The sequence below is a fragment of the Lissotriton vulgaris genome, chromosome 5 (genome assembly GCF_964263255.1).
Source record: "Lissotriton vulgaris chromosome 5, aLisVul1.2, whole genome shotgun sequence".
Classification (NCBI taxonomy): domain Eukaryota; kingdom Metazoa; phylum Chordata; class Amphibia; order Caudata; family Salamandridae; genus Lissotriton; species Lissotriton vulgaris.
This window is the reverse complement of record NC_141693.1, coordinates 1,846,719,992-1,846,743,955: the sequence shown is the minus strand read 5'-3', so window position 1 is coordinate 1,846,743,955 and position 23,964 is coordinate 1,846,719,992. Positions and strand designations below refer to the sequence as shown.

At 43.2% G+C, this 23,964-nt stretch overlaps 1 protein-coding gene across 1 annotated transcript in view; it reads right to left on the bottom strand.

The window, feature by feature from the left end:
- Positions 1-21,420, bottom strand: part of CISD3 (CDGSH iron sulfur domain 3) — a 55,674-nt gene extending 34,254 nt beyond the window's left edge. Inside the window, exon 1 of the mRNA XM_086924321.1 lies at positions 21,239-21,420. Within this exon, the coding sequence (XP_086780447.1) occupies positions 21,239-21,346 (108 nt within the window). The 5' untranslated portion in view covers positions 21,347-21,420. The remainder of the gene's footprint in view (positions 1-21,238) is intronic.
- Positions 21,421-23,964: the final 2,544 nt, after the last annotated feature.

The window sequence follows — 23,964 nt, the reverse complement described above, 5'->3', positions numbered from 1 at the left end:
TCACGTATCCAACAGTAACAAAAACACATTATCCAAAACCAAATGAAATAGTTAATCACAGAGTAACAAAACAGTCCACCAATCATTTGAAACAATCCACTATAAGCATTTGTGCAGACTCCTACTCTTCCTATCTTAGCGTGAAGCATCGCTATCCAACTGACATATCACTGTTCATTCTTCTCATCTGCGCCTAGGTGAATGCAACTCTGATAACGTTACCCCATTCTTCCAAAATCAAATCTACAATGAGAACCAGTGACTGCGCTGATTTTATTAAACATTGAACAGAACACATTACTCATAACATCAAAGAATAAAAATTGTTTTCTTACACCCAAAGAATTACAGATGTTATGAGGGAATGACCTTCCCCAAATGATCACAGGGTGGGATAATCCTCACTTCGTTGTCCTTAACAGAATCAAAACGTTCCTTCTCAATTGCTGGGAAATTTTACATTTAATATCAGGACCGGATGTAAGGATTATGCATGTTCAAAGGATACTTACCATTGGCAATGCCACCTCTGAGACGGTCTTAAAATAAAATGTTTTGACTGTAAATTCTGAAAAGCAATGTGCCACATTCATTAAAACTTGCAGGCACTCTCATAATTAAAGTGTCTAGGAAGCCATAGCACCCTAGTTGAATGATCTACAAAACATATCACATCGATGCCTTCCTCCTGCATAATCCAGGTTAACCAATTGGCAATGGAAAGTGAGGTTACTCCCTTGAAAGCTTTCTTCAATGCAATCAGCAATTATCTCTCCCACGCCATCTCAAGCTCTGCGGTCATTTTTTCACAGGCACTGATACCCATGACAACAACCAATTTCAGTTTCTTCTCAAACACTGGGGACGAAATTGAACTAGAATTCAATTCGGTCGTTCTGGAAATAGTACATATCACCCCATCTGATGTAAACATTCTGCCGTACATAGAAAGGGTTCTAATGTCAGACATTATTCTGCATGACAAAATACTCCGAACATAATTTCTCTACCTGTAAGAATCAAAGTGTGCTATACATCACAGTTATTCCCTTGTTTGCCTGTAAAAGATATGGGGACTGCTCATGTTGAACTGAAACTGTTAGCAATTCATATTCGAGCTCGCAGGGGCAGAGAATGGTATAAATGATATTCGATGATTGGTAATTGGTCATTTCTTTGGGAAATACTTTGCGGTCATTAATGCAAACCTGGTAATTTACAATGGCGTTGGGGCAGGCATGGCAGTTTCCAAATTTGTGGTGGCCTTGACAGTTTGGTCCCCCGTAATGGACCTTTGAGTGGGGTCGTTTTTGTGAGGTCTTTTGGCCCTCACCAGGATGTTTCTCAAGTTTTTATTTCTTTTAAAGGCAAAGAGAGGCTTCTGTTTGAATTGTGTCTGTTGGCCCAGATTTAAGATATGCCATTGACAGTTGATTATTTGGCCTATCTTGTGATCGAAGTTGGAATGTTTGGTAACACAAACCACACGATCATTCTGTTCCTTGTGTCTGTGTCCAAACATGGCATCGCAATCGCAGTACTTCGCCCTTTTAAGGGCATCTTCAATAAGCGTATTGGGTTATCCTCTCAGAATAAGCTAGTTTTTCAAGGTATCAGCATGTACCATATAGTTTTTTATGGAGGTACAATTTTTGCGCAAGGACAGAAATTGGCTGAACGGTATGTCATCTTTCTGGGACCTAGGATGAAAACTGCTGTAGTGCAGGAGAGTGTTTCTTGCCATGGGATTAGTAAATAAGGAAACCGATAATTGGGAATTAGAGTGTTTGATCCAAACATCATGGAACTCCACTTTATTGTTACTCATGTGTGCAGTGAATTTTAAATTGGGGTCTGCCGCATTGATCCACAAGATGAATTCATCAAGGGTTTTCTGATCACCGTTCCAGACGAAGAAAATGTCTATGAAGCGTGACCAGTTGCACACATTCTCACCAAATGGGGCCAGTTTATTATAGATGTTAAGGTCTTGAAATGTCCTAAATATAGATATGCTGCCCCCTATGCTGACTCCCTTGACCTGTTGGTAAAAGCCTCCATCGAATTCGAAGAAGTTCTCACCAAGGACAATGTCAAGGCATTGGAGAATGAAGTTGGAGTTGTTCTAAATATCTACAGTTTCTAGAAGTTCCTTGATAACCCTAAGGGCTTCAGTTTGCGGGATGTCCGTTTATAAGGACTCTAGGTCCATAGTCGCCAATATCACTCTCTCCTGATCATATGGAAGGCCTTCAATTTTAGATATAAAATGGTCAGTATCTTTTACATATGAGGGCATTTTAGTTACAAGTGGTTGCAGAAATCGGTCCACGTATTTAGAAAGTGGTTCTGTGGCCGCCCCTATGGTAGAGACAATGGGTCTCAAGGGGGGATTTGTTTTGTGTGTCTTGAGTACCCCATAGATGATGGGTATACGTGTGTGAGGTGGTGTGAGACACTCCGCTTCTTTCTGACAAAGGTCGCCTCTCTCAACAGCTGCCTCAACAATTGTAAAAATCCAATGTTTTTAGTTAGGTTCTGGGGTTGACATGATCTTTTTGTAATTACTTTGTGAACTTAGAAGATGGTACAGCTTGTTTCCATAGTCACTGGTATCAAAGAGAACTATGCCGCCCCCTTTACCACAAGGTTTGATGGTTAACTCTTTGTTGTTCTTCAAGGAATGGAGGACGGTATTCTCCTCTCTGGTGGTATTAAAAGAGGGCTTGGGTACATATTTAGTGGCTCTTTGAATCTTTGCCATAGCAGCCTTTTCAAACACTTCCACCTCAGTTCCAACAGTATCCAATCCTGGAGTGAAACGAGAGGGAGGTTTGAGGCCAGATAAGTGGTTATTAGTGTTGATATTGGGGGTCCCCTGGAAGAACTTTTTAAGTTTGATTCTCCGAGAAAAGGAATGGAGATCTTTCAAGAGTTCAAACATATTAAGGCTCATAGATGGAACAAAGGAGAGTCCTTTCGATAGGAGAGTTTTTGAGGGTAGGGTGGTGGGGGTCAATGATGCAGGAAGAGAGATTGAACCCAGAGATCTGAAGCCAGCCAAGTTGCACAGACATCCCTTTATGAAGATTTGTTGTGAAGTAGTGTGGGACGTTTGTGGCAACCTGACAGCCTTTGGTAAGGCCCAAACTTTGAGACCGAAGATCTTTGGAGGGAAGGATTTTGCCGGTGTCCTTCTTCTTGTCCCTCCATACAACAAAGTCCCGAAGAGGGCAAGGCAAAAGGATCAATGGTTGGCAGGACAGAAGACCATTTTGGACTTTCTTCTCTTCAAGAGCCTATGCCAGTGGAAGAAGTGGTTTCTAAGAAATCACCCATGTCACAGGATTTTATTCCTGTAAGGGGTATCCTTTTTCCGTTTCAAGGTTAGAGGGAGTTTTAATACCTTTGGGTATTGGAGACTATTCAGGGAGTTTACATAGCTTTATGTTTCCTGTTTCCGGCTAATACCCTTTGGCACTACTCTACGGCATACCGCCACTCGTTTTCCTGACAACAGGCATTACCCGCCCTGTTCTAAGACGAGCCTGGTACCCTTCGACAAAACCTAATTAATAATCAGGAAATTATTTTGACTGGTCCTCCAAGAAAAGTCTATCCCCAACTTGAGATCTTTCATATATTTCACAAGGTAGGTCTACAACTTGGTAACAATATCTAGTGTCTGGGTAACCTTGCCATTTGAAGTATGGCGAGGACACTCCACCTTCAATCAAGCCAGGACTTCTTTCTCTACAGGATGCCAAACCTTTGCGCCATCTAATTTGCTACCTTAGCTCAAGAAGCCCATTCGGACGACCTCTGATTGTATAATTGCTGGAGCTTAAACATGTCTAAAGGAGTCCATCATTAATTGCCCTCCAGTCGGAGTACGTCCACGTTGTGAGGGTCTGTTGCATCTCTGTTCCTCATTAGACAAATCCTCATCATCCATCCTGTCCTCACCATCGATGGGGTTCCCATAAGGGTGAAGGTGTTTCGGACAACAGAGTTGTCATTTTCCACTGTATTTCCAGCTTCCCAGGGACAGGATACTGCTCTGAGTGTGAACATATTATTACAGAAGGTCTCTCTCAACTTCTGAAACCCTTCCAAGTTCCCGCGTCATGCTTTTTCGGGGTTTTCTTATGCCATGTAGTTCACTGCAAACATTACCTGGGATTTCCTAGTCATGGAACACTAGCTCCCTCCCCATGGGTCAGAGTGCCTAGTAACTAGCCCAAGGAGCTGGTCACAGATGGGCATAATTAACAGCTCTAGAAAGCTCAAATTACCCTGGCAGCGTTAGTTCAGCAGGTGACAAGCACCCCCTCCTACTATCATGATAACAAGAATATAAGTAGTCCCCTAAAGAGGCCATAATGGCAATTATGGTACATATATTTGAATGGGAATGGCAGGATGCCAAACCCTTGTGCCATATAATCTGCTACCTTAGCTCAAGAAGCCCATTTGGACGACCTCCGATTGTATAATTGCTGGAGCTCAAACATGTCTAAAGGAGTCCAGTCATTAATTGCTCTCCAGTCGGAGAAAGTCCAGGTTGTAAGGGTCTGTTGCATCCCTGTTACTCATTAGACGAATCCTCATCATCTATCCTGTCCTACCCATCAATGGGGTCCCCAAAAGGGTATAGGTATTTGGGACAACAGAGTTGTCATTTCCCACTGTATTTCCAGCTTCCCAGGGACAGAATACTGCTAGGAGTGTGAACATATTATTAGAGAAGGTCTCTCTAAACTTCTGAAACCCTTCCAGGTTCCCACGTCATGCTTTTTCGGGGTTTTCTTATACCATGTAGTTCCCTGCCAACATTCCCTGGGATTTCCTAGTCATGGAACACTAGCTCCCTCATCATGGGTTCAGGGTGCCTGGTAACTAGCACAAGGAGCTGGTCACTGATGGGCGTAATTAACAGCTCTAGAGAGCTCAAATTACCCTGGCAGCGTTAGTTCAGCAGGTGACAAGCACCCCCTCCTACTATCATGATAACGAGAATATAAGTGGTCCCCTAAAGAGGCCATAATGGCAATTATAGTACATATATTTGAGTGGGAATGGCACAAATAAATGAAAATATACACTACGTGATAGCCCTCCCAATACAATGGGTCAGTCTACTTCCTTCTGTGGCAAACAATCTGCCCACAGCAAAAAAGTAAACCTTATGCTCATGTGGTATCAATGGGCACAATGGATTATACTGAGAACAGAGTCAGGCAGCCTCAAACAGGAGTGCCCGGTGCCGTGTACCCTAGTAAGGCAAACTGCACTGCTCCAACCAGTAGAACCGCCTTAGTGGTGCCTTCTCACCACGCTGCTTGGCAGTAGTCATCATAAAAGGGGACAGCAAATGCTGATTGCGCAGCACTACCCAGTGATAGGACTGTGCAGAGACCTTAACTAGAAATGTGCTCAGGATTTACCACAGGTGAGTGTTGAATAAAGAGGAGGTGTAGTAGTCTCCACAGAGGCTTAGAGTGGACGGTGACATAGGATTGGTGGACTGTGTTACTTTGTTATTAACTTTTCTCCTTGGTGTTGAAATATTTTGTTTTGTTACAGTTAGATAAGTTTACTTGCTAACAACTGCTGAGAAATAAAGTGAAAAAGATGACAATCTTCACAACCGGTCCTGAAATAGAAGAAGTGTTTTTCCTTTAAGATTGCTATTGCCAAAAGGCTCCCTGGCTCAACACCCCTCATTTCCTGTCCACTTTTTCATAAACCAAACAAATTATAGTTAAAAGGACTGAGGCTGATACACCTGATTATTAGGTGTATAGCCATTGTGGTTCATTACATCTATTCCCAAAGTTTTGTGTCTGTCAGCCTATCTGTGGGATGATGCGTGAATGGAATGGCAAGTGTGGAATGTTGTCTGTGTGAGTTAGTTAGTTGGGGTATTAACGTTGAGCAAAAAAAAAAAGAATCTATGCTTCTGTTGAGATGTCCTACTTATATCATATATAATTCTTTCCTTTTAAGCTTACATGGAATTAAATCTGTTGGGACGGGGAGTCTTCTGAATAGCTCTGGAGAGCATGCCTACCTGCCATATGTTGATCTCCAGGCAAGTCACTTGAAATTACTGTAAGTTTACTTGAACTCTACCTCAATGACCATGACAATCACACATGTCCATTGGGAGTCTTCCTGGTTACATGGATTGAGACTGAAGAACTTGGCTCTGAGATCGAGGATGCATGTATAATAATGCACTCATCCTTTACAGAGAGTGACTACTGCAATCTCTACCCAGGCTGTAGTAGACTGACAGTGTTGGCAGCATTAATCCATACTCAGGGGTACCTGTACCCTTTAGAAAGGGCAGACTACCGGCTGACTCCTGGTAAAGTCTGTGTAGTCTCTCTTACTTGGGTTCTTTTTGCCTCTGTGGTATGTGTTTATTGAAGGCCAGTAAGTTCATTGGGTAAGGATGGCGAGCCCTTGTGTTTCATGCGAGCCAAGCTTGCATCTGTCCTGCTGGACATTCCAACTCCCCATGTCCATCTCTATTCTTGGTGGAAGTTTGGTGAGTTGGGGTGGGATGATTTCTTCCCTTTCATGGGTGAAAATCAGGGCCTACTGGCCTGGAGTTAATTAAAATTCCTCTCTGGGGGATAGGACAGACAGGTACCAAGAGACTGAGAGAGCCCTCTTCACATGGACTGATCAAGTGAACATGCACTAAATTTGCCCAAGTATTGGATGGGCACCCAGGAGGCAAACGTAGTACACCATCTGATTGGATTACCCTGTCACTCAGATAATGATAAAAGTCTGGCATCATCAGCTAGTGGGTTGTTCTCGGCTGTACTCTTTTCTAACCAGGGACCCACAAGGGGTCACCAGTGATGCAAAGATCCAGGACTTGAGTCCAAAGGTTGGATTCTCCTTTCAGACCGGGGATAGGGTTTGAACTGGAGATGGTGTCTCTGTGACAGATTATCGTGAAAGGAATTAGCCAGTCTGATAGAAGGAGCTGTATCTGCAGCTTGTCAAACGGGCATCGAAACACAGAAAAAGTCTGAGGCTTGTGGAGGCTATCTGTCCTATGGAACTCAAGATAAGGAATTTGATGCATATACAAATCAAAAGAGACTGGGGAAGCTCCATGTTTGTATTTGAAAGGGAGACTGCTTTGCCCCTGACCGCTCAGCTGTGCTGTGGGTGCTTCCAGTTACCACCTATAGCTGGGGGGAAAGTGCCCTATTGAAGAACTTACCATTTGAACCCTTGCTCTCTGGTCCAGGACTTGCTTAGTCTCCTGCTTTGTCCTTGCTTGTCCTGCACTGGTAGCAAGTAGCGCAGTCCCCATTGATGCCCTGACATTAGAAAGTCTAGACTGTGACCAGTATTCTCTGTGGTACAGGCCTCCACCTCTTGTGTCATCTAAGGAATCAGGGTGGACTGGCACCCTGGCCAGCAACTACCATCCTACTGCTAGCCCAGTGGCCACTGGACTAGTTGGACTTCAGTAACTGTGCCAAGACACCAAGCACACCTATCCAGACTCCTCACACCACCAAAGTGTGTCATCGCCAAGAAAGGGTGGGCACCTCTGTTTTGGGTGGTGGGACAGTGGGTGGAAAAGGCACATTTGACTTCTTATCAACTGCTAAAAAGCTAAAAGTGTTATTAGCATTGGTATCATTGCTCAAGCTTTGAAGAGTAACCCTGTGCAGTGTGATCTATGTAATGCAATGTTAACTGTATTTACAGTGCTTAGAGTCTAGGTGCTATATTACTGTTTGGGGTCAATACTCTGGCCCAGGGGGTTGTAGAGAATTTGATGGCGTATCTTAGTTTTATATGTAGTATATTTTTCTGTGTAATTATTAAAGTATTTTTCTTTTACAAAGTAAAGCACTGACTGGACCCTGATCTTATCAGTTGGTATAATGGTGTAAATTGTATTCTGAATGTCTAACCCGCTTGATCTCCTTGAGTAAGCCTTGGACTACTCGTTCTCTCTACCGTGAGAGAGAGAAGTGCTGTAGAGAAGTAGTTGATTATACAGTTTGTAGTCCAGCTGCACTGTGGCCCCAGGATGCCAGCAGTGAACAACTCCAATTGATGCAACAGGAGCCCAGTAACCCGACAGCACTGGTGCCCCAGAACACAGTCACCTCAAATGCTATAAAGAAGTATCCTATAGTTCCGTGACTATTCAAGATACAGCTCAATATAGCTCAACCCCAGCACTCCTTTTGGGTGTCTAATCTTGAAATATTACAAGTCACTATTCTCAGTGATTCTTCACTCCATTCTGATGTAACTGTTCAGCACATATGCCACACCACATTTTGCCATCCTTCACTGTACCATCACTCAGAAAGCTGGCGGGCCAGCACTGTAACATGGATGGTGCTCTCATTATTTTAGTATTCCAGTAGCTAAATATTAACCTCCCACATCAGAGTTTAGTCTGGTCTAGCCGTTTCTTCAACTGGATCTTCACTTGCCACACAGTTATATAAATAGTCAAAAGATAAGATTCTCTACACTACAACCCAAGACAGCATTAAAAGACTCAAGAATGTGGAAGACTTGAAATTCATGGTCCATAACAAATCGAAAGTGCTGAGGAATCATATGGTTTCCTATAATGATGGACCTCACCATGAAACAACAGGTCAACTCCGTCTCCGCCGCCTGCTTTCACAGCATGAGAAAGACAGTAACCAGGCTCTAATCTCCAGCCGACTCGACTATGGCAAAGCTCTCTACTCAGGAACCACCAAACAACTCCTCAACCGCCTCCAAACCATGCAGAAGTCGGCAGAAAGACTCGTCCTTGACCTTCTCAGAAGATCCAGGTTCACCCCTCACCTCTGGGCCCTTCATTAGTTCCCAGTTCAGAAAAGATGCCTCTTCAAGCTTTTCACTCGCCTACAAAGACCTCTGCAAAACCAGACCCACCTACATCAACAACCACTGACTTTCCACGGTTTGACCAACGGGGCTCCGATCCTCCTCCTCAGCCCAGGTCCCATGCAACTGTCGGAGCCGAAGCGGGGACTTCTTCTCCTTCCTTGCCACCAAACCTGGAATGACCTCCAACTACGCATTTCCCCCTACCTGAGGGAATCGAGGAAGCAGCTGAAGACTGGGCTTTTCAACCACTACCTCTACGACTGAGGAGACCCTGGAGACCACCCCAGGGTGACATGCCACGCTTTACAAGCCACAATGATTAATTAAACAGCTCCCAGATACCCCTAGAGGTGATAGCATTGCACTATACAAATTTTGATCGATTAGTTAAACAGTACACATCAGATCAGAGTGGGAACCAGCTGGATCCAGTTTTGACAGCTATTTCAGACCTAGAACTGGGATCCGGATTTGAGATTATTGCTTAAATACAACCCACAACTGCCATACTTTCCAACTCTGATAACCGGATGTTCCTATCGTAAATGCACTGGCACACTTGCCAACTGTGTGATTTTAAAAAGAAATGCTGTGTTTGCAGAAATCCAGTCATTGCTGTGTGAACATTTTTGAAGGATGTCTACTCTGTTTCACCAACTCACATAAGCTAACTCCTGTATTTGTTCACTAGAACATTGAAAACTATATACATGTAACCACTTCTAGAACCCTTGACAATGTGTACAACTGTCTGTGCTGCTTTTCACTGAGGAGAATGACTCCTTGGCCAATCCATGAGTACTCACTGCTACATTTTTTTGTGATCACATGTTTTCCTAAATGCATGGCAGACTCAATGCATGTTTTATCCAGGTGTGATTTGAAGAAAACAATATAACACAAACAGCTGTGCCCTACCTCTCTGTCCCTTACAACTCTATCCCTTAATGGTCCAACCTCCAATTTAAGTGTTATCAAACTTCAACAAAAAAAAAATATATCCATAATTTCATTAAATAATTCAAATACAGCTCAGGTAGGGCAGAAAGTGGACTATCAAAGCTTGCCAAGCATGACCCACCTTGACATGCACCAAGCATCCAGTGGAATACTTTAAATTGAACATTTCACATAAATTCAACTCAGCTCAGACATGCATATAGCAGATCATCATGATAACTTCAATAACACTAGCCAACAAAATACACCACACACAAACATCTAACAGAACTCACTCTACTGGCTAACATACACACCCACCACACTCTGATACACCTGCCACTTAGTTTCTTAGGGTGTAGCCTACCAGACAGCCCAGCTGTCTGGTTTTCTAAAGACATCTTGGGTAATTCAGAAAGTTGACCTATTAATGCATTCCGCCCGTTCCTTGCCATTAGCTATGTGGTTTGCTCACATTTTCTGGATTTCTATTTTCTGGCTTTGTTTTATTTGTTTTATCTAGATCAAGTTTGTCCCTGCCGTTGCCCAAACCTTGTTTACTGTATTCTTCCACAAACTCACTTTCTGTAATCAGGCCTTTAAATCTTGTTCTTATCTTGTAACATTTGCTGTGCATTTAAAGACAGAGGTCAAATGTCAGCGCCTGTGCCTTCCACAAAGCTTGATATTTATTTTTCTTCTGACTTCAAAGTGAGAGGATTATGTGAGAATCACACTAGCTAGAGGGGTTCTGCTTGAGGAAAGCTGTACAATGTTATTTTTTTTCTAGCACACAATAAAATGTAAATGGCTGTTAATGAAGTGTGCAGGCGATCAAATCAATAGATTGGGTGATGATATTTCCACACATTGTTTATGCTCTATACTTTTATCAGTAAAATCGTATGCAAGTAGAATGTAATGTTCATTTCAATTGAAGATGTGTTTTCTCTGTAATGGCAGTACTCTATCATACCATGCATATACCACGCTGTAGTGAATGAGCCACTTTTGTGGTTAAGCATCCTATGATGACAGTCAACTACCACCATCTTAAACTGACTTTAGTATGTTATTTTACCATAGCCTTACTGTAGAACGGCTCTGCATATGTCTGCTCAGTGGGAGGCACTACTAAATTGAACAGTACATATATATTATGAGTTCTTACTATTAGCTTTGACACGGCCTCATGTCATCTGGTTCTCTGACAACCTTGCTTCACGGCAGTGCTTACTATTTGCTTTGGCCTCATGTCATCTTGCTATCTAACTCCACCTTGCTCTAAGCTGCTCTATGTGCTTGACAGCGCTTGCATAACGGGCTCCATTTTCTCGACTGTTGCCATTTTCTGTGCTTTGCAAGGTGGGGAGGGCATATTTTGCTCCTCACTTGTTTTTCGCACCTCACTGACCAGAGTGAGATGGATATCAGGGGTCGTGAAATGTACTCGCCTGCTCGCAAATGCGAGTGAATTTCTTGAAGGTCGAGTCAGTTTCAAGGCCTACTTGACCGGCCTGGCGAGTACTATCTGGCACTGCAGTATCAGGCGAAGACTCTAGGGGGCAGCATTACAATGGCAGCAACTACGGCAAAAAAGAATCAAGTGTACGCGGTGAAGGTTCTAGGGGGCAGCATGCATGCACCACCTAACTTAGTGGTGGTGGTGTGGTGCGCTGCCTATTGTTTCTGTGGGTCCCAGGGCCGTCAATCTGGTAGCGCGCGAAAGCTCTACCAATGACGGCCCTGGCCTGCCCTCGCGCGCTATGCTGCTTAAAGTGAAACAGTGACGCAGCACGCCACCACGCGCTCTCTTCGGCGGAGTCGGGACGGACTGAAGGGCGATTTGGAGGTGAGTCGTTTTTTTATATATGGTTTAATGTAGGCCTTCTTAAATCATGACTGCTGGGTGTTGTCTAAAATCACACATCCGTGTTAGGCCTAATGCACAAGGTGTATGAGGAGTAAAAAGGAGATACCATTGGGAGCCTGACGTTCTGCCCTCACCAAATGTTTGCATTCTGCACGGAAACATTAAGGATTGCATTATTTATTATGTTGCGCTAGATTCGATTTTTAATACGAGGGAGTTGGGTCATATCAAAAAGTGGGTCACACAACACAGCTTACTGAGTCCTCCAACCTGAGCAGAGGAGGAAATTAATGAAAAGAGATGCAGGAAAAAAGAAATGTGAGAGAATTCAAACAACGGAAAACACATTGTTGTGAGAAAGTGGCGAAGTAAATGTCGAAAGGAACAACCACAAACACTGCGGATGTTTGTAGTGTCAGGTGCTCTCGAGTTGATCATGCACTTGCTTGGTGTTCAGCTGTGTTAAGATTAAAGGAGGTAAATGAGTAACATACTTGTTCGGAGTGTTATAATTGCTTGGGTTTGCTATGCATCATTTGGAGGAAGTTGGTTTCTGTGATTTTGAAGACGTTGTGATTCAATTGTGATTTTAGAAAACATGAGTTACATTACCTGTGATTGTCCAAAGTGTAGAATAGTTTTCCCATTTCACAGTGATCCCTTTGGAGGTAATCTCGTGGGAGCGTTTCTTCCATTTCATTTGCATGTGACCAACTTTTGCCCACCCCCCCCCCTCACTAATGTTTTTATTGAACCCGCTCTATGACAAGTATCAGACGAATTATGTCTATATCTGGTTCTTAGATACTTGTTGCGGCATCTTGAGGAAGGCTTTGTGAATGAGTATAAAGAGATACTGAAACAGCTTTACTGTTCATAAAATATTGTCGAACCTTTCATGTAAGTGGGTGCACCAGAAAATAGGATGTCAAAATAGGATGTCATGCATGCCACGTGAGTGGGTGAAGGAGAGCAACTGTAATTTTATTTTATTTTGTCTTTATTTCCACAATAATACTGGGTAGATTATGTTTTGCTATGGGATCTTGTGCTGAAACTAGGTTTTGATCTTAAACGTTTCCTAGAAAAACTTTAGGTTCTGTTTAAGTCTTGACCGAGCGTTACTAACTTTTGGCACGAAAACATCCAATTCGTGGATTACATACTAGATAAATATATTCTAATGCCTCCTATAGTGGAAATCCTGCAACGTTTATCACACATTTGTTTTAAAAACTGCATATAAGTGATTGCTCGAGCATTTATTTGTTTTATTTTTGTTTGTGTTTGTAAGGCCTGCATAAGATCTTTCAGTCTCCTTAGTGTGTTGGGATATATGCGCATATATGAAGAGAGTAGTTGTTGCATATTTCAGTGGGCAGTAAACATTATGAATATTATATACAGGTAAAAAGACGTGATACTTACTATAATATCTCGTCGTGATAGTCATGCTCTCTTTTTACCTGTTATGGGGTAGTAACTTCTATCTGCTATGTGTGGGGGTATGAAGTGGAAGTATACTTTGAAGGCATACCTCGATTGATCAGAGTCGGAGTGAAAAATAAATGTTGAAGCAACACAAACATATGTGGAGCACCTCACAAGGGCTTTTACATGTACAGGTGAATAAGCAGGGTGGAAGAGTCCTGCCCTCACACACAGAAACCACTAGACTGGTGGTGTAACGCAAATGAGGGAATGCCACTTCAAAATGTGATGAGAGCACCATATCCTTTCATATCTTACTCATATAAGTGTTGGTACTAAGGTGAGAAATATACTGGGTGGTCCCCTTACAGTCACCAACGTGACTAAACAAAACCAGGGAACCTATTAGTGGTATAACACAAAATTATGGGGTCCCTGCAGAACGTAATGCATGTCCCAGGCCAAAGAGTCCTGTGTCACAGTATTCAAAGGCTTTAGTTTAAATCAGGGACCACCTGTTGCGGTGATGCAACGTACTATAGCCTAGTGTGTTACGGCCAGAGTTTTAAGAGGGATGAATAAACTGGGGATCTCTCAAAGGGGCCTGGTCGATATTATTATTGGCATGGCTTAAAACACCTAAGCTAAAGATCTGTGCTGAGCACTGGTATTTTGCTGCTTCTGTTATTGCATCCTGAAATATAATACAACATGTAACATTACACCCACAATAATATAGGATTATTGGCTTTGTCAATCGTTATTTGCATAAGATAAATAAGCAACACCTTTGGCATAACTATATATAATATTGAAAATACTTCCGTTCCGACATGATGAGACTGTGAAAGTACTACATATAATGCGTTTCTTTGGAGTTACCTCAAAGTCAATGAAGGGTGATAATGCTGCCGAATTCAAATGTGTTTTTCCCCCTGGAGGGTGAGAGCAAAAATGGAGATCCTATCATGATAGGGAACCATCTCAGCACCTGCTTTTTAAAATTGCGGGTTTTAGCACTGGCAGGACCCGGCCCACTTAAAAGCCTGGTTACCCCTCTGTTGCGATCCGGAAGGAAAAGCTCAACTTTTGCAATATTAAAAGCGCGCCTTATGCCCCCATATGACAGAGATATGGTTCAAGACCTAGGAAAATGCATATGCGTTCAGTTTATGGGTCGAGTGCATTGCTGTTAGGTCGAGTAGAAAAGGCTACTCACTCGACCTGCAGGTCAAGTAAGATTTTTTAGATTTGTCGAGCCCTGGATATTATCTGAGGAAATACAGCTCTGTCTTTGAGTCAAAATACGGAACTTGGCCAGCCACGTCTTGGCCTTGACGCAGACTGCTAAGAGCCAGCTTGGTTTTCTCCATTGAGAAAGAGGCGAGGCTTTCTTGAAGCTTCGCTTCACATTAGTAATGGTATTAAAGCTGGGGTCCTTCGTGGGCCAGACGGAAGTTCACCACAGAATAGACGTATTGCTGTGGAAAGGTGACGGAACTTGAATCCTGACTGACCTCCTGCCTGGGCTGTTGAACGGACTTCCCCAGTTTGAGTTGGCGCGGATGTTGCAAAGCCAGTCGATGAGGTGTTCCTAACCAATTTGTTTTCTATTTCTACTCTATTCTTTGCTATTTGTGCATACTGCATTCTATTTTGACCGTTTATTTCAATTATTCATTTGATATTTGGGAGTCTGCCCTGACTGATTTATTTGGCCTGCCTTTTGAAGTATTGTATTGTATTAATAAGCTGATGTGTGTTATATTCCATATATTTAGATTGGTTTTTCTTACCTCGCCTTAAGGGAGTGTTGGGTCTTACCTCAGCTTAAGGGAGTGTTGAGGTTAGGGTGTGTCTTTTGCGAAAAGCACATTCATTACAAACGCTACCCCGCTCGTCTCTACACCACTCCACACTGCGTCACTGCACTATGCATTACTCTATTAAGCACCACTTCACTCTGCGCCACTACACTCTATGCCATCCTACTCTGCAACACTGCACTCTAAGCCCCTTTATTCAAAACCAATGCACTCTATGCCAATCTAGGCTACTATACTCTACGCCACAGCACTATTCTACTCTGTGCCACTGCTCTCTAAACCACTCTACTATAGACCACTGCACTCTACGCCACTCTACGCCACTCCACTGCACTCACTCTACTCTACACCACTACACTCTATGCCAATTCATTCTACTATAAAACAATCTAATCTGCCATTGCAGTCTACGCCACTCTATTGCACTTTGGACCACTCCACTTCACTCAAGACCAATAAACTCTACGCCACTACACTCTATACCAATCTACTCAGCACTATATGCCACTATACTGTACGCCACTACTCTACATCACTTTACTCTGAACCATTGTACTCTATCCCACTGCACTTTAAGCCACTGTACTCTACTGTGCGCCACTGTACTCTACCCCACTGCACTCCACCACTATACTCTACCCTCAATCCCTCCACTTTACTCTGAAATGCTCAACTTAAGCGCTGCACTCTTTGCCACTCTGCACCACTCCACTGTATGCTGTGACACTCTATTCCACTTCACTCTATGCCCCCCTTTACTCTAAACCACTGCACTCTAAGCCAATTCACTCTACACCACTTTTCTCAAAACCAACGCCACTGTACCTGTCACCTACTTTGCACCACTGCACTTTACGCCACTATACGTTACAACATTTTACTATATGCCACTGCAAGCTACGTCTCTACACCAATGAGCTGTATGTTGCAGCACTCTATGTCACTGCATTGTTCTCTGCACCACTGTACTATGTCACTGCACTCTGCACCACTCTACTCTGCATGGCTGCACTCTACATCACTGCACCCCTCTACTCTATGCCAATGCACTCTACACAACTCTACATCACTACACTCTTAGGCCACTCCACTCTAGGCATTCAACAATGCACCACTCCACTCTACGCCACAGCACTCTACCCTGCACCGCTATTCTCTACCCTGCACTGCACCACTTCACTCAAACGGTCGACTTTACGTCACTGTACTCTAAGCCGCACCACTCGGTGCTACTGCACTCTACACTACACCACTCTAAACCACAGCACTCTAAGCCAATTCACTCTACATCACTTTAGTCAAAACAAATGCACCCTACACCACTTTTCCATTGTCAACTACTTTGCAGCACTGCACTTTACACCACTATACTCTACAATATTCTACTATATGCCACCGTAAGTTACGTCACTCTACACCACTGCGCTCTATGTCACTACACTCTACATCACTGTATTGTACCCTGCTCCACTGTACTCTTCGTCAATGCTCTCTGCGCCACTCTACTCTGCATGACTGCACTTTACACCAATGCACTATTGCACTCTACACCACTGCAACCTTCTGCTCTATGCCAATGGAATCTACACAACTCTACTCAGACACTACACTCTTATGCCACTTTACTTTAGCTCACTCTACTCTGCAACACTGCTCTACCCGCCATTCTACTCTGCATTGCTCCACTCTACGACACTCTACTCTACGACACTCTGAAACAATCTGTTCTATGTCGCTGCAGTCTAAATTACTCTATTCCACTCTGCGCCAAACCACTCTACGCCACTCAAATTGGTGTCGCTGCACTCTAGGCCACTGCACACCACAGCTCTTTACATCACTTTACTGAAAACCAATACATTCAACGCCACTGCACTCTAAAACCAATCTTCTCTGCACCACTGCCCACCTCTATACTCTACACCATTGCACTATCACTTTACTCTACACCACTATGCCACTGCACATCACTGCACTCTCTGACACTGAACTCTATGCAACTCTACTCTGCACCATTTTACTCTGTGCCACTGCACTGTACTCTCCACCACTATACGCTAATGCACTTCACACCACTCTAATCTACTGTGCACCACTGCACTCTATTACACTGCACTACTCCAGTCTAGGTCACTTCACACAACTCCACACTGCAACGTTGCACTATACACCAGTGCACTCTATCCCACTACTCTATACCACTCCACTCTACACCACTTTGCTCAACTCTGAAACAATCTACTCTATGCCACTGCATTCTTCACCGCTCTACACCACTATACCCTGCCCTACATCACTCCACTCTACTCTGAAACAATCTACTCTATGCCACGGCAATCTACGCCACTACAATCTACGTTATGCCACTATACTCCAAACCGCTGCACTGACCACCAATGCACTTTACACCACTTAACTCAAAACCAATGCACACTATGCCAACTACTTTGCACCACTGCACCTTACATCACTATACTCTACGCCACTGCACTCTATGCCGCTGCAAGCTACGCCACTCTACACCACTGCTCTCTGCACTACTCTACACCTCCATATGACCCTGCACTCTGGCACTCGAACTATGCATGAATGCACTCTATGCCATTGTATGCTACTCTGCACCACTCCGCTCTACACCACTCTAAAACACTGCACTCTGCCCTGCACCACTCCAATCTGTGCCACTGCAGTCTACAAAGGTCTACTCTATGCCACTGCCCTCTACACTACTCTACGTCACTGCACTCCATCCCAGAGTTCTCCAAAGTCGGTCCAGGAGGACTGGATCCATGCCAGAGTTTTAAGATGACTACATTTATCTAAAAGGCGATATGCTAAAAATCTGTCATTCAGCTGGCCCTCAAGAACAAACTTTGGATAACCCTGCTCTACCCCAATATACTCTGCACCACTTTACTCAAAACGAATACACTCTATGCCAAAATAATCTGCACAAATGTAATTTATGTCACTTCACTCTAGGCCACTCCACTCTATGATGCTCTACTCAATTAAACTCAGCTCCACTGACAGTCTACTCCAGGGGTCTCCAACCTTTTCTGTAGTGAGAGCTAATTCTGCTGAAGGAAAGTCCTGCCGAGCTACCACCATATTTTTCACTGTAAAATGCTGATGATGTGTATTACCATTACACCGTGACCACCTTAAGCACGATTATCAGTAGTAACCACCCAAACATTCCAGGTGAAGTTATCAGCAGAATGCTAGGGAAATGTTTATTAATATTAAATGCTTGTAATCGAGTACAATTCAAATCATCCATGCTGTGTGCCACAAAGGGTATTACCACAGTAGTAAGTCTCTCCAACTCAAATTGAATTATCATTCAGCTAACAACTTTAAATGTGTTTCAGAATTGCAATATTTTGTCTTCATTAGTATATTAGTTTCTGAAAATACACATTTTTCTATCAAAATCACTTTTCACTTTGAGCAATCAAACTCAATTTTCCAGAAGAAAAACCTTTCTGAAAAAAAGAAATCCTTTAAAAATCAAATCAGTTTTCCTTGTCAGGAAATAAACAGTTGCTAAACATCAGCTTTTAGTTTTCATTGAGTACCGCCATGTAAAAATGCCTCTCATGCCCAAATTCTGCTTCAAATACCCAGGTATTGGAATCCCAGGTCATGCTTGCTCACCATAACACTTCGAATGCCTCTGTTATGCTAATAATGCCCATCATTAAACCAGAGTTACCACTGTGCCACAGCTGGATGCCCAACATATATTAGTTATGGCCATTATTATGAGAGAAGGTTTTCCACTCTGTCAGGAAGGGCTAAAAGCAGGCCAGTCAAGCTCTTTATATGTCCGTGATGGCAGCAGGTATGTAATTACTAGACTTGTATGCACAAAATAGTCAAGGATGAACATGTTATGGCTATGGCACAATTATACAATGAACAGGCTCAATTGCATCAGAGATCATACTCTTATGATGGGGACCAGCATACATATTTGGCAGTCCTTGACACTAAATAGCTTTAAGGAACCAACACTGTTTATTAGGGAAGGATACAATGTCACACACCCACACAAAATTGAATGTGAGGCTTCTAACTTTCTCTTCCCTGGATGCATACTCTCTCCTCCTCAGCTCTTTGGTTGATCATGCTCCTAACTAACAAATTTTCACTCTAGTTCTTGCAGTCACACACTTTGGTGGGTCAGCCCTGGTTACTGCTGCTACTATTCTTTGATGTCGCACACAGTGCGACTGATAGAGCAGGGCGTATAACATGGACAATCTACTTCTTAGGTAGATTTAAAAAAGTAGATAAAGATGGTTCATGTGACGGCGTAGCCTCCACATGCTTCAACACCCTCCGCAAAACCTTCAAATGGACCCCCCCTGGTATTCAGGAAGACTGTCACCCACACATTCATCACCAGCAAGCTGGACTATGAGAACGCCCTCTATGCTGGAATCAACAAATCTCTACTCCACAAACTCCAGACCGTCCAGAACACCGCAGCCAGACTCGTCCTCAGCTTCCCATGACAATACCACATCCCCAGCACTTATAGCTCCCGTCGAAAAAAGAGTGAACTTCAAGCTGCTCACACACACCTACAAAGCCCTCCACAACACCGGACCCCAAAACTTCAACAAAAGAATCTCCTTCAATGCCCCCAAAAGAAACCTCCGCTCCGCTGACCAGGCCTTGGCCGAAATCCCCCGCATCCACAGAGCCAGAACAAGAGGCAGATCCTTCTCCTACTTTGCAGCCAAGACCTGGAACAAACTCCCCCTCAGCATCAGATGAAGCCCCACACTGCAAGCATTTCGAATGACCGGAGCTGCCCAAATCCCCCACCCCCACACCCCCAGCACCTTGAGACCCCCACGGGTGAGTAGTGTGCGCTATAAATCCCCGATTGATTGATTGATAGGCCAACACAATGTGTGTTTGTGTTATCAAGAGGCCCTGCCATTGGTTAGGCAGTCTGTAACTCCTACGGGTAATGAAATGCGCAGTGCTGCCTTCTTTATAATATACACAGAATCTCTGAGATCGGCTTGGTTTGGCTTCACCTCTGAGAGCTACTTTGAGGGTGCTGGTGAGCTACCAGTAGCTCCTGAGCTACTGGTTGGAGACCCCTGGTCTACTCTATGCCAATCCACTGTATGCCATTTTAAGACACTACTTCACTCTACGACGTCCTGGGCAACTCCCTCTATGCCACTCTACTCTATTTTATGACACACTACTCCACTTCACTCTATGCCACTCCACTCTATGACAATCTATACCGCTGCACACCACTCTACGCAATATCCTCTACACTACTCCACTCTGCTCTACACCATGACACTCTACTCCCCTCTGACTCTGTTCTCTAATCTACGGCACTCAACTCTACGCTCTTCCACTCCACAATACTCGTACACCACTCCATAACACTCCAATTTACTCCACTTTCCAACACTCCACTCCCCTTTAACTACTAACTTTCAGCCACTCTGGTGTACAACATTATTAAAACATATTGGGAAAGCCAACACCTCTTGCATAGAGGAGATTTATTGACTTAGCCAATGCTTGTTCTCAAAAGCACCCGCTACCAAAATACACCACATAAACACCTGCACTAATCCAAAAATGACAGATTTGAAGGAAAACCCCAAGCTCAAGATAGGTCAGTGCACTAAAATGCTATACTAAAAGGCTCTTAAAAAATATTCCACTGGAGAAGATCGGTAAATCATAGACTAGACACGAGTAGAGAACAAGCACACCTGGGAAAGAGGGGTGTAATGTGGCCGCGGAGAACAGTATAAACATCACGGAAGAGGGGACATGAATCACACTGTGAGATGTGATCCGGTAGAGGGAGAAAGGGGTGAACCGCAGGGTGGGGGGTGGCCAGTACAAGTATTATGTGGGCATGAGAGTTAGTAAAGTAGGGTGGAGGGCGTCGATAGAAGACCACCTAATAAGAAAGCCGTTTTGGGGTGGTAGGCGCTTCGGAGAGTTGGAGTTAGAGTGATGCAAAACCTGAAGCAAAATAAAGTCCTGACCTTTAGCACCGCTGGAGTGCACGTGGAGGGCATGAGGGCAAAGCAGTCAGAAAGGAGATTTAAAATAAAACCGAGGTTAGTGATTTTCTATAGAGAAAGTAACAACTCCCCCGAAGCGAGCGGGCAGCAGCGGAGTGCCGGGACAATCACCAAAGCGTCTGGCTTGTCGTGGACATACTGTGTGCTCGAAGGGACGGCTTTGCGGCCAGCATGAAGGTACTGACCTGGCACCAGGTCAGAGCCAAGGGTGGCCGCCGGACAACACTGAGCGCCAACCGCAGCATCACGCGATCTATCCCTAACAGGATCAGGAAGAAAACTGAACTCTGCATGCTGTGAACATCGAAGAGGGACGAGCACGGACGGAGCTGCGGAAAGAGTAGAAGGACCACTGTCACCTTCCAATACACACAGGAGATCCAAGTCAGAGCTCCGCATTTTATTTATTTATTTTAATTTTATTTATTGCATTTTTATCAGTCAGTCAGTCAGAAAAGCTTTATTATCGGTTAAAAACCATAAAAGCACATGTGTACAATAATTTCTGATAAAAACATCCCATTATACAACACTACTGGACAACAAATTGCAACAACACTTCTTAATTTTAAACTAAAATGATAAAAACATAACATCCTATGCAGATTAAAATAGAATAAAAAAGGAGAGGATATTCAGTTCCTGCGCGTGATAATATTAAGTTACCTTCTGTATTAGAGAGATTGCGCTCGCGCAGTTAGGGTCAATTGGCTATTTTGGATTTTTTGCGCACCACAAAGACAGAAGGTATCTAGAGGTTGCAAACACAGTCAGGGGGTAGGTGTCATATTTCAATATTCTAAATACCTCACTATAGTCCCTGAGGCCCCTGGACTTACATAATTGGCCGATCCATTTAGCTCTGGCCATTGAGTAGGAAGAAGGTAAGGGGATGAGGCATCCTGTTGCCCCAAACCGATTTCACAGCTACACCGTGCCAATTAAATGGCAACTCATCTGTTTTTCACCAATGTAAATCCTTTCTTTTTCATATTTAACCATAATTTTTTTAACTTTTCCTTTTGTTAAACCTTTTCTGAAATCCACACGAAGGATATTGCGCCATTTTCAAATTTCTCTTGTTGAGACTGGGCCCATCCGGACCTCTAGGCAGAACATGACAGATGCAGAAGTTCCTCAAAAAGCAGCGTTTATTTAAAAAAAACAATGCATTTCGAGCAACACGTGCCCTTCGTCAGGGGTCACTATGAATAACAATAAAACAAAAAAAACATTACCATCAGAGCCATAAATCAACATGTTACAACATCACCATAAATTGCTTTAAAATTATACCAATATTACATCTCGATTCATCCATACTTGGTAAAATGAACCCTTTTAATACACAATGTAGATGATCTGATGGCAAACAAACATTCCTTTTAGGCGCTTTCTGAATGACACACAACCCTTCATTTCACCAAACACACATCTACCCTTGACATTTTATCACTTCTCCCTGTGCCCTTATGTTGCATTAACATTCATTACTCATACTCCCCCCCTTCATGTTGCGTCTCCACTCCTCGTGCATATAAATCAAACACTCACTCCGTAACTTCAACCGATCCGCTCTGTCTATTTAATACTCAACTCCCCCATGCTTACTCGTAACTTCCATGCATACACACATTCACAACGCTCGAAACAGAGGCTCCGCTCTCATCCCTCATTTGAAACAAAACTTTCCGATAATTTCACATACCTGCTTCCAACGTTCAAACTATTTTATCACCCTCTCCATTACAATAAATGTCTGCTAGCCCCTAGGTTCCACCCTTCTTAAACTTCAGCCACCCTTGCTCAAACCACCTGATTGGTTGAATAGTACGTTTTTTTTCCGCCATGTAAGCTTGAACAAATGCAGCATCATTTTCACGTTACGTCAGCTACATTGCCCATTATGCAATTTGCTAAAACATTAACGTTAAATTTATCAATTCCTTGTACTACATTATAAGACAACTGGTTTCATTTAATAAATTCAAAAAACATGCTGAATAATGAATATAAATTGTTTTAAAGTTATTTCTCTGTCATATAACACCGCTTCTTTCTCGAGCCCAGGTGTTAGTCCGTCCGTGTGGATAGCTTACATATTTTCGATTGCTTAGTTTCTCGTTGTTAGCCAGGCGGGTGCTCGCCCATGAGGGCTGTGTATATTGAATAATCAATTGAAGGATTGGGTTGCACACCCTTTTCTCTTGTCATTATACACAGCCCTCATGGGGGAGCACACGCCTGGCTAACAACGAGAAATGACTTTAAAACATTTTATATTCAAATTATACGCAACATGAAGAGGGGGAGTATGAGTAATGAATGTTAATGCAACATAAGGGCACAGGGAGAAGTGATAAAATGTCCAGGGTAGATGTGTGTTCGGTGAAATGAAGGGTTGTAAATCATTCGGAAAGCACCTAAAAGGAATGTTTGTTTGCCATGAGACCAGCGGGGGATCATCTACATTGTGTATTAAAAGGGTTCATTTTACCAAGTATGGATGAATCAAGATGTAATATTGGTATAAGTTTAAAGCAATGTATGGTGATGTTGTAACATGTTGATTTATGGCTCTGATGGTAATGGATTTTTTGTTTTATTGTTATTCATAGTGACCCCCTGACGAAGGGCACATGTTGCTCGAAATGCACTGGGTTTTTTAAATAAACGCGGCTTTTTGACGGACTTCTACATCTGTCATGTTTTGACAAGAGGTCCGGATAGGCACAGCCTCAACAAGGGAAATTTGAAAATGGCACAATATCCTTCGTGTGGATTTCAGAAAAGGTTTAACGAAAGGAAAAGTAAAAAAAATTATGGTTAAATATGAAAAAGAAAGGATTTACAATGGTGAAAAACAGATGAATTACCGCTTAATTGGTGCGGTGTAGCTGTGCAATCGGTT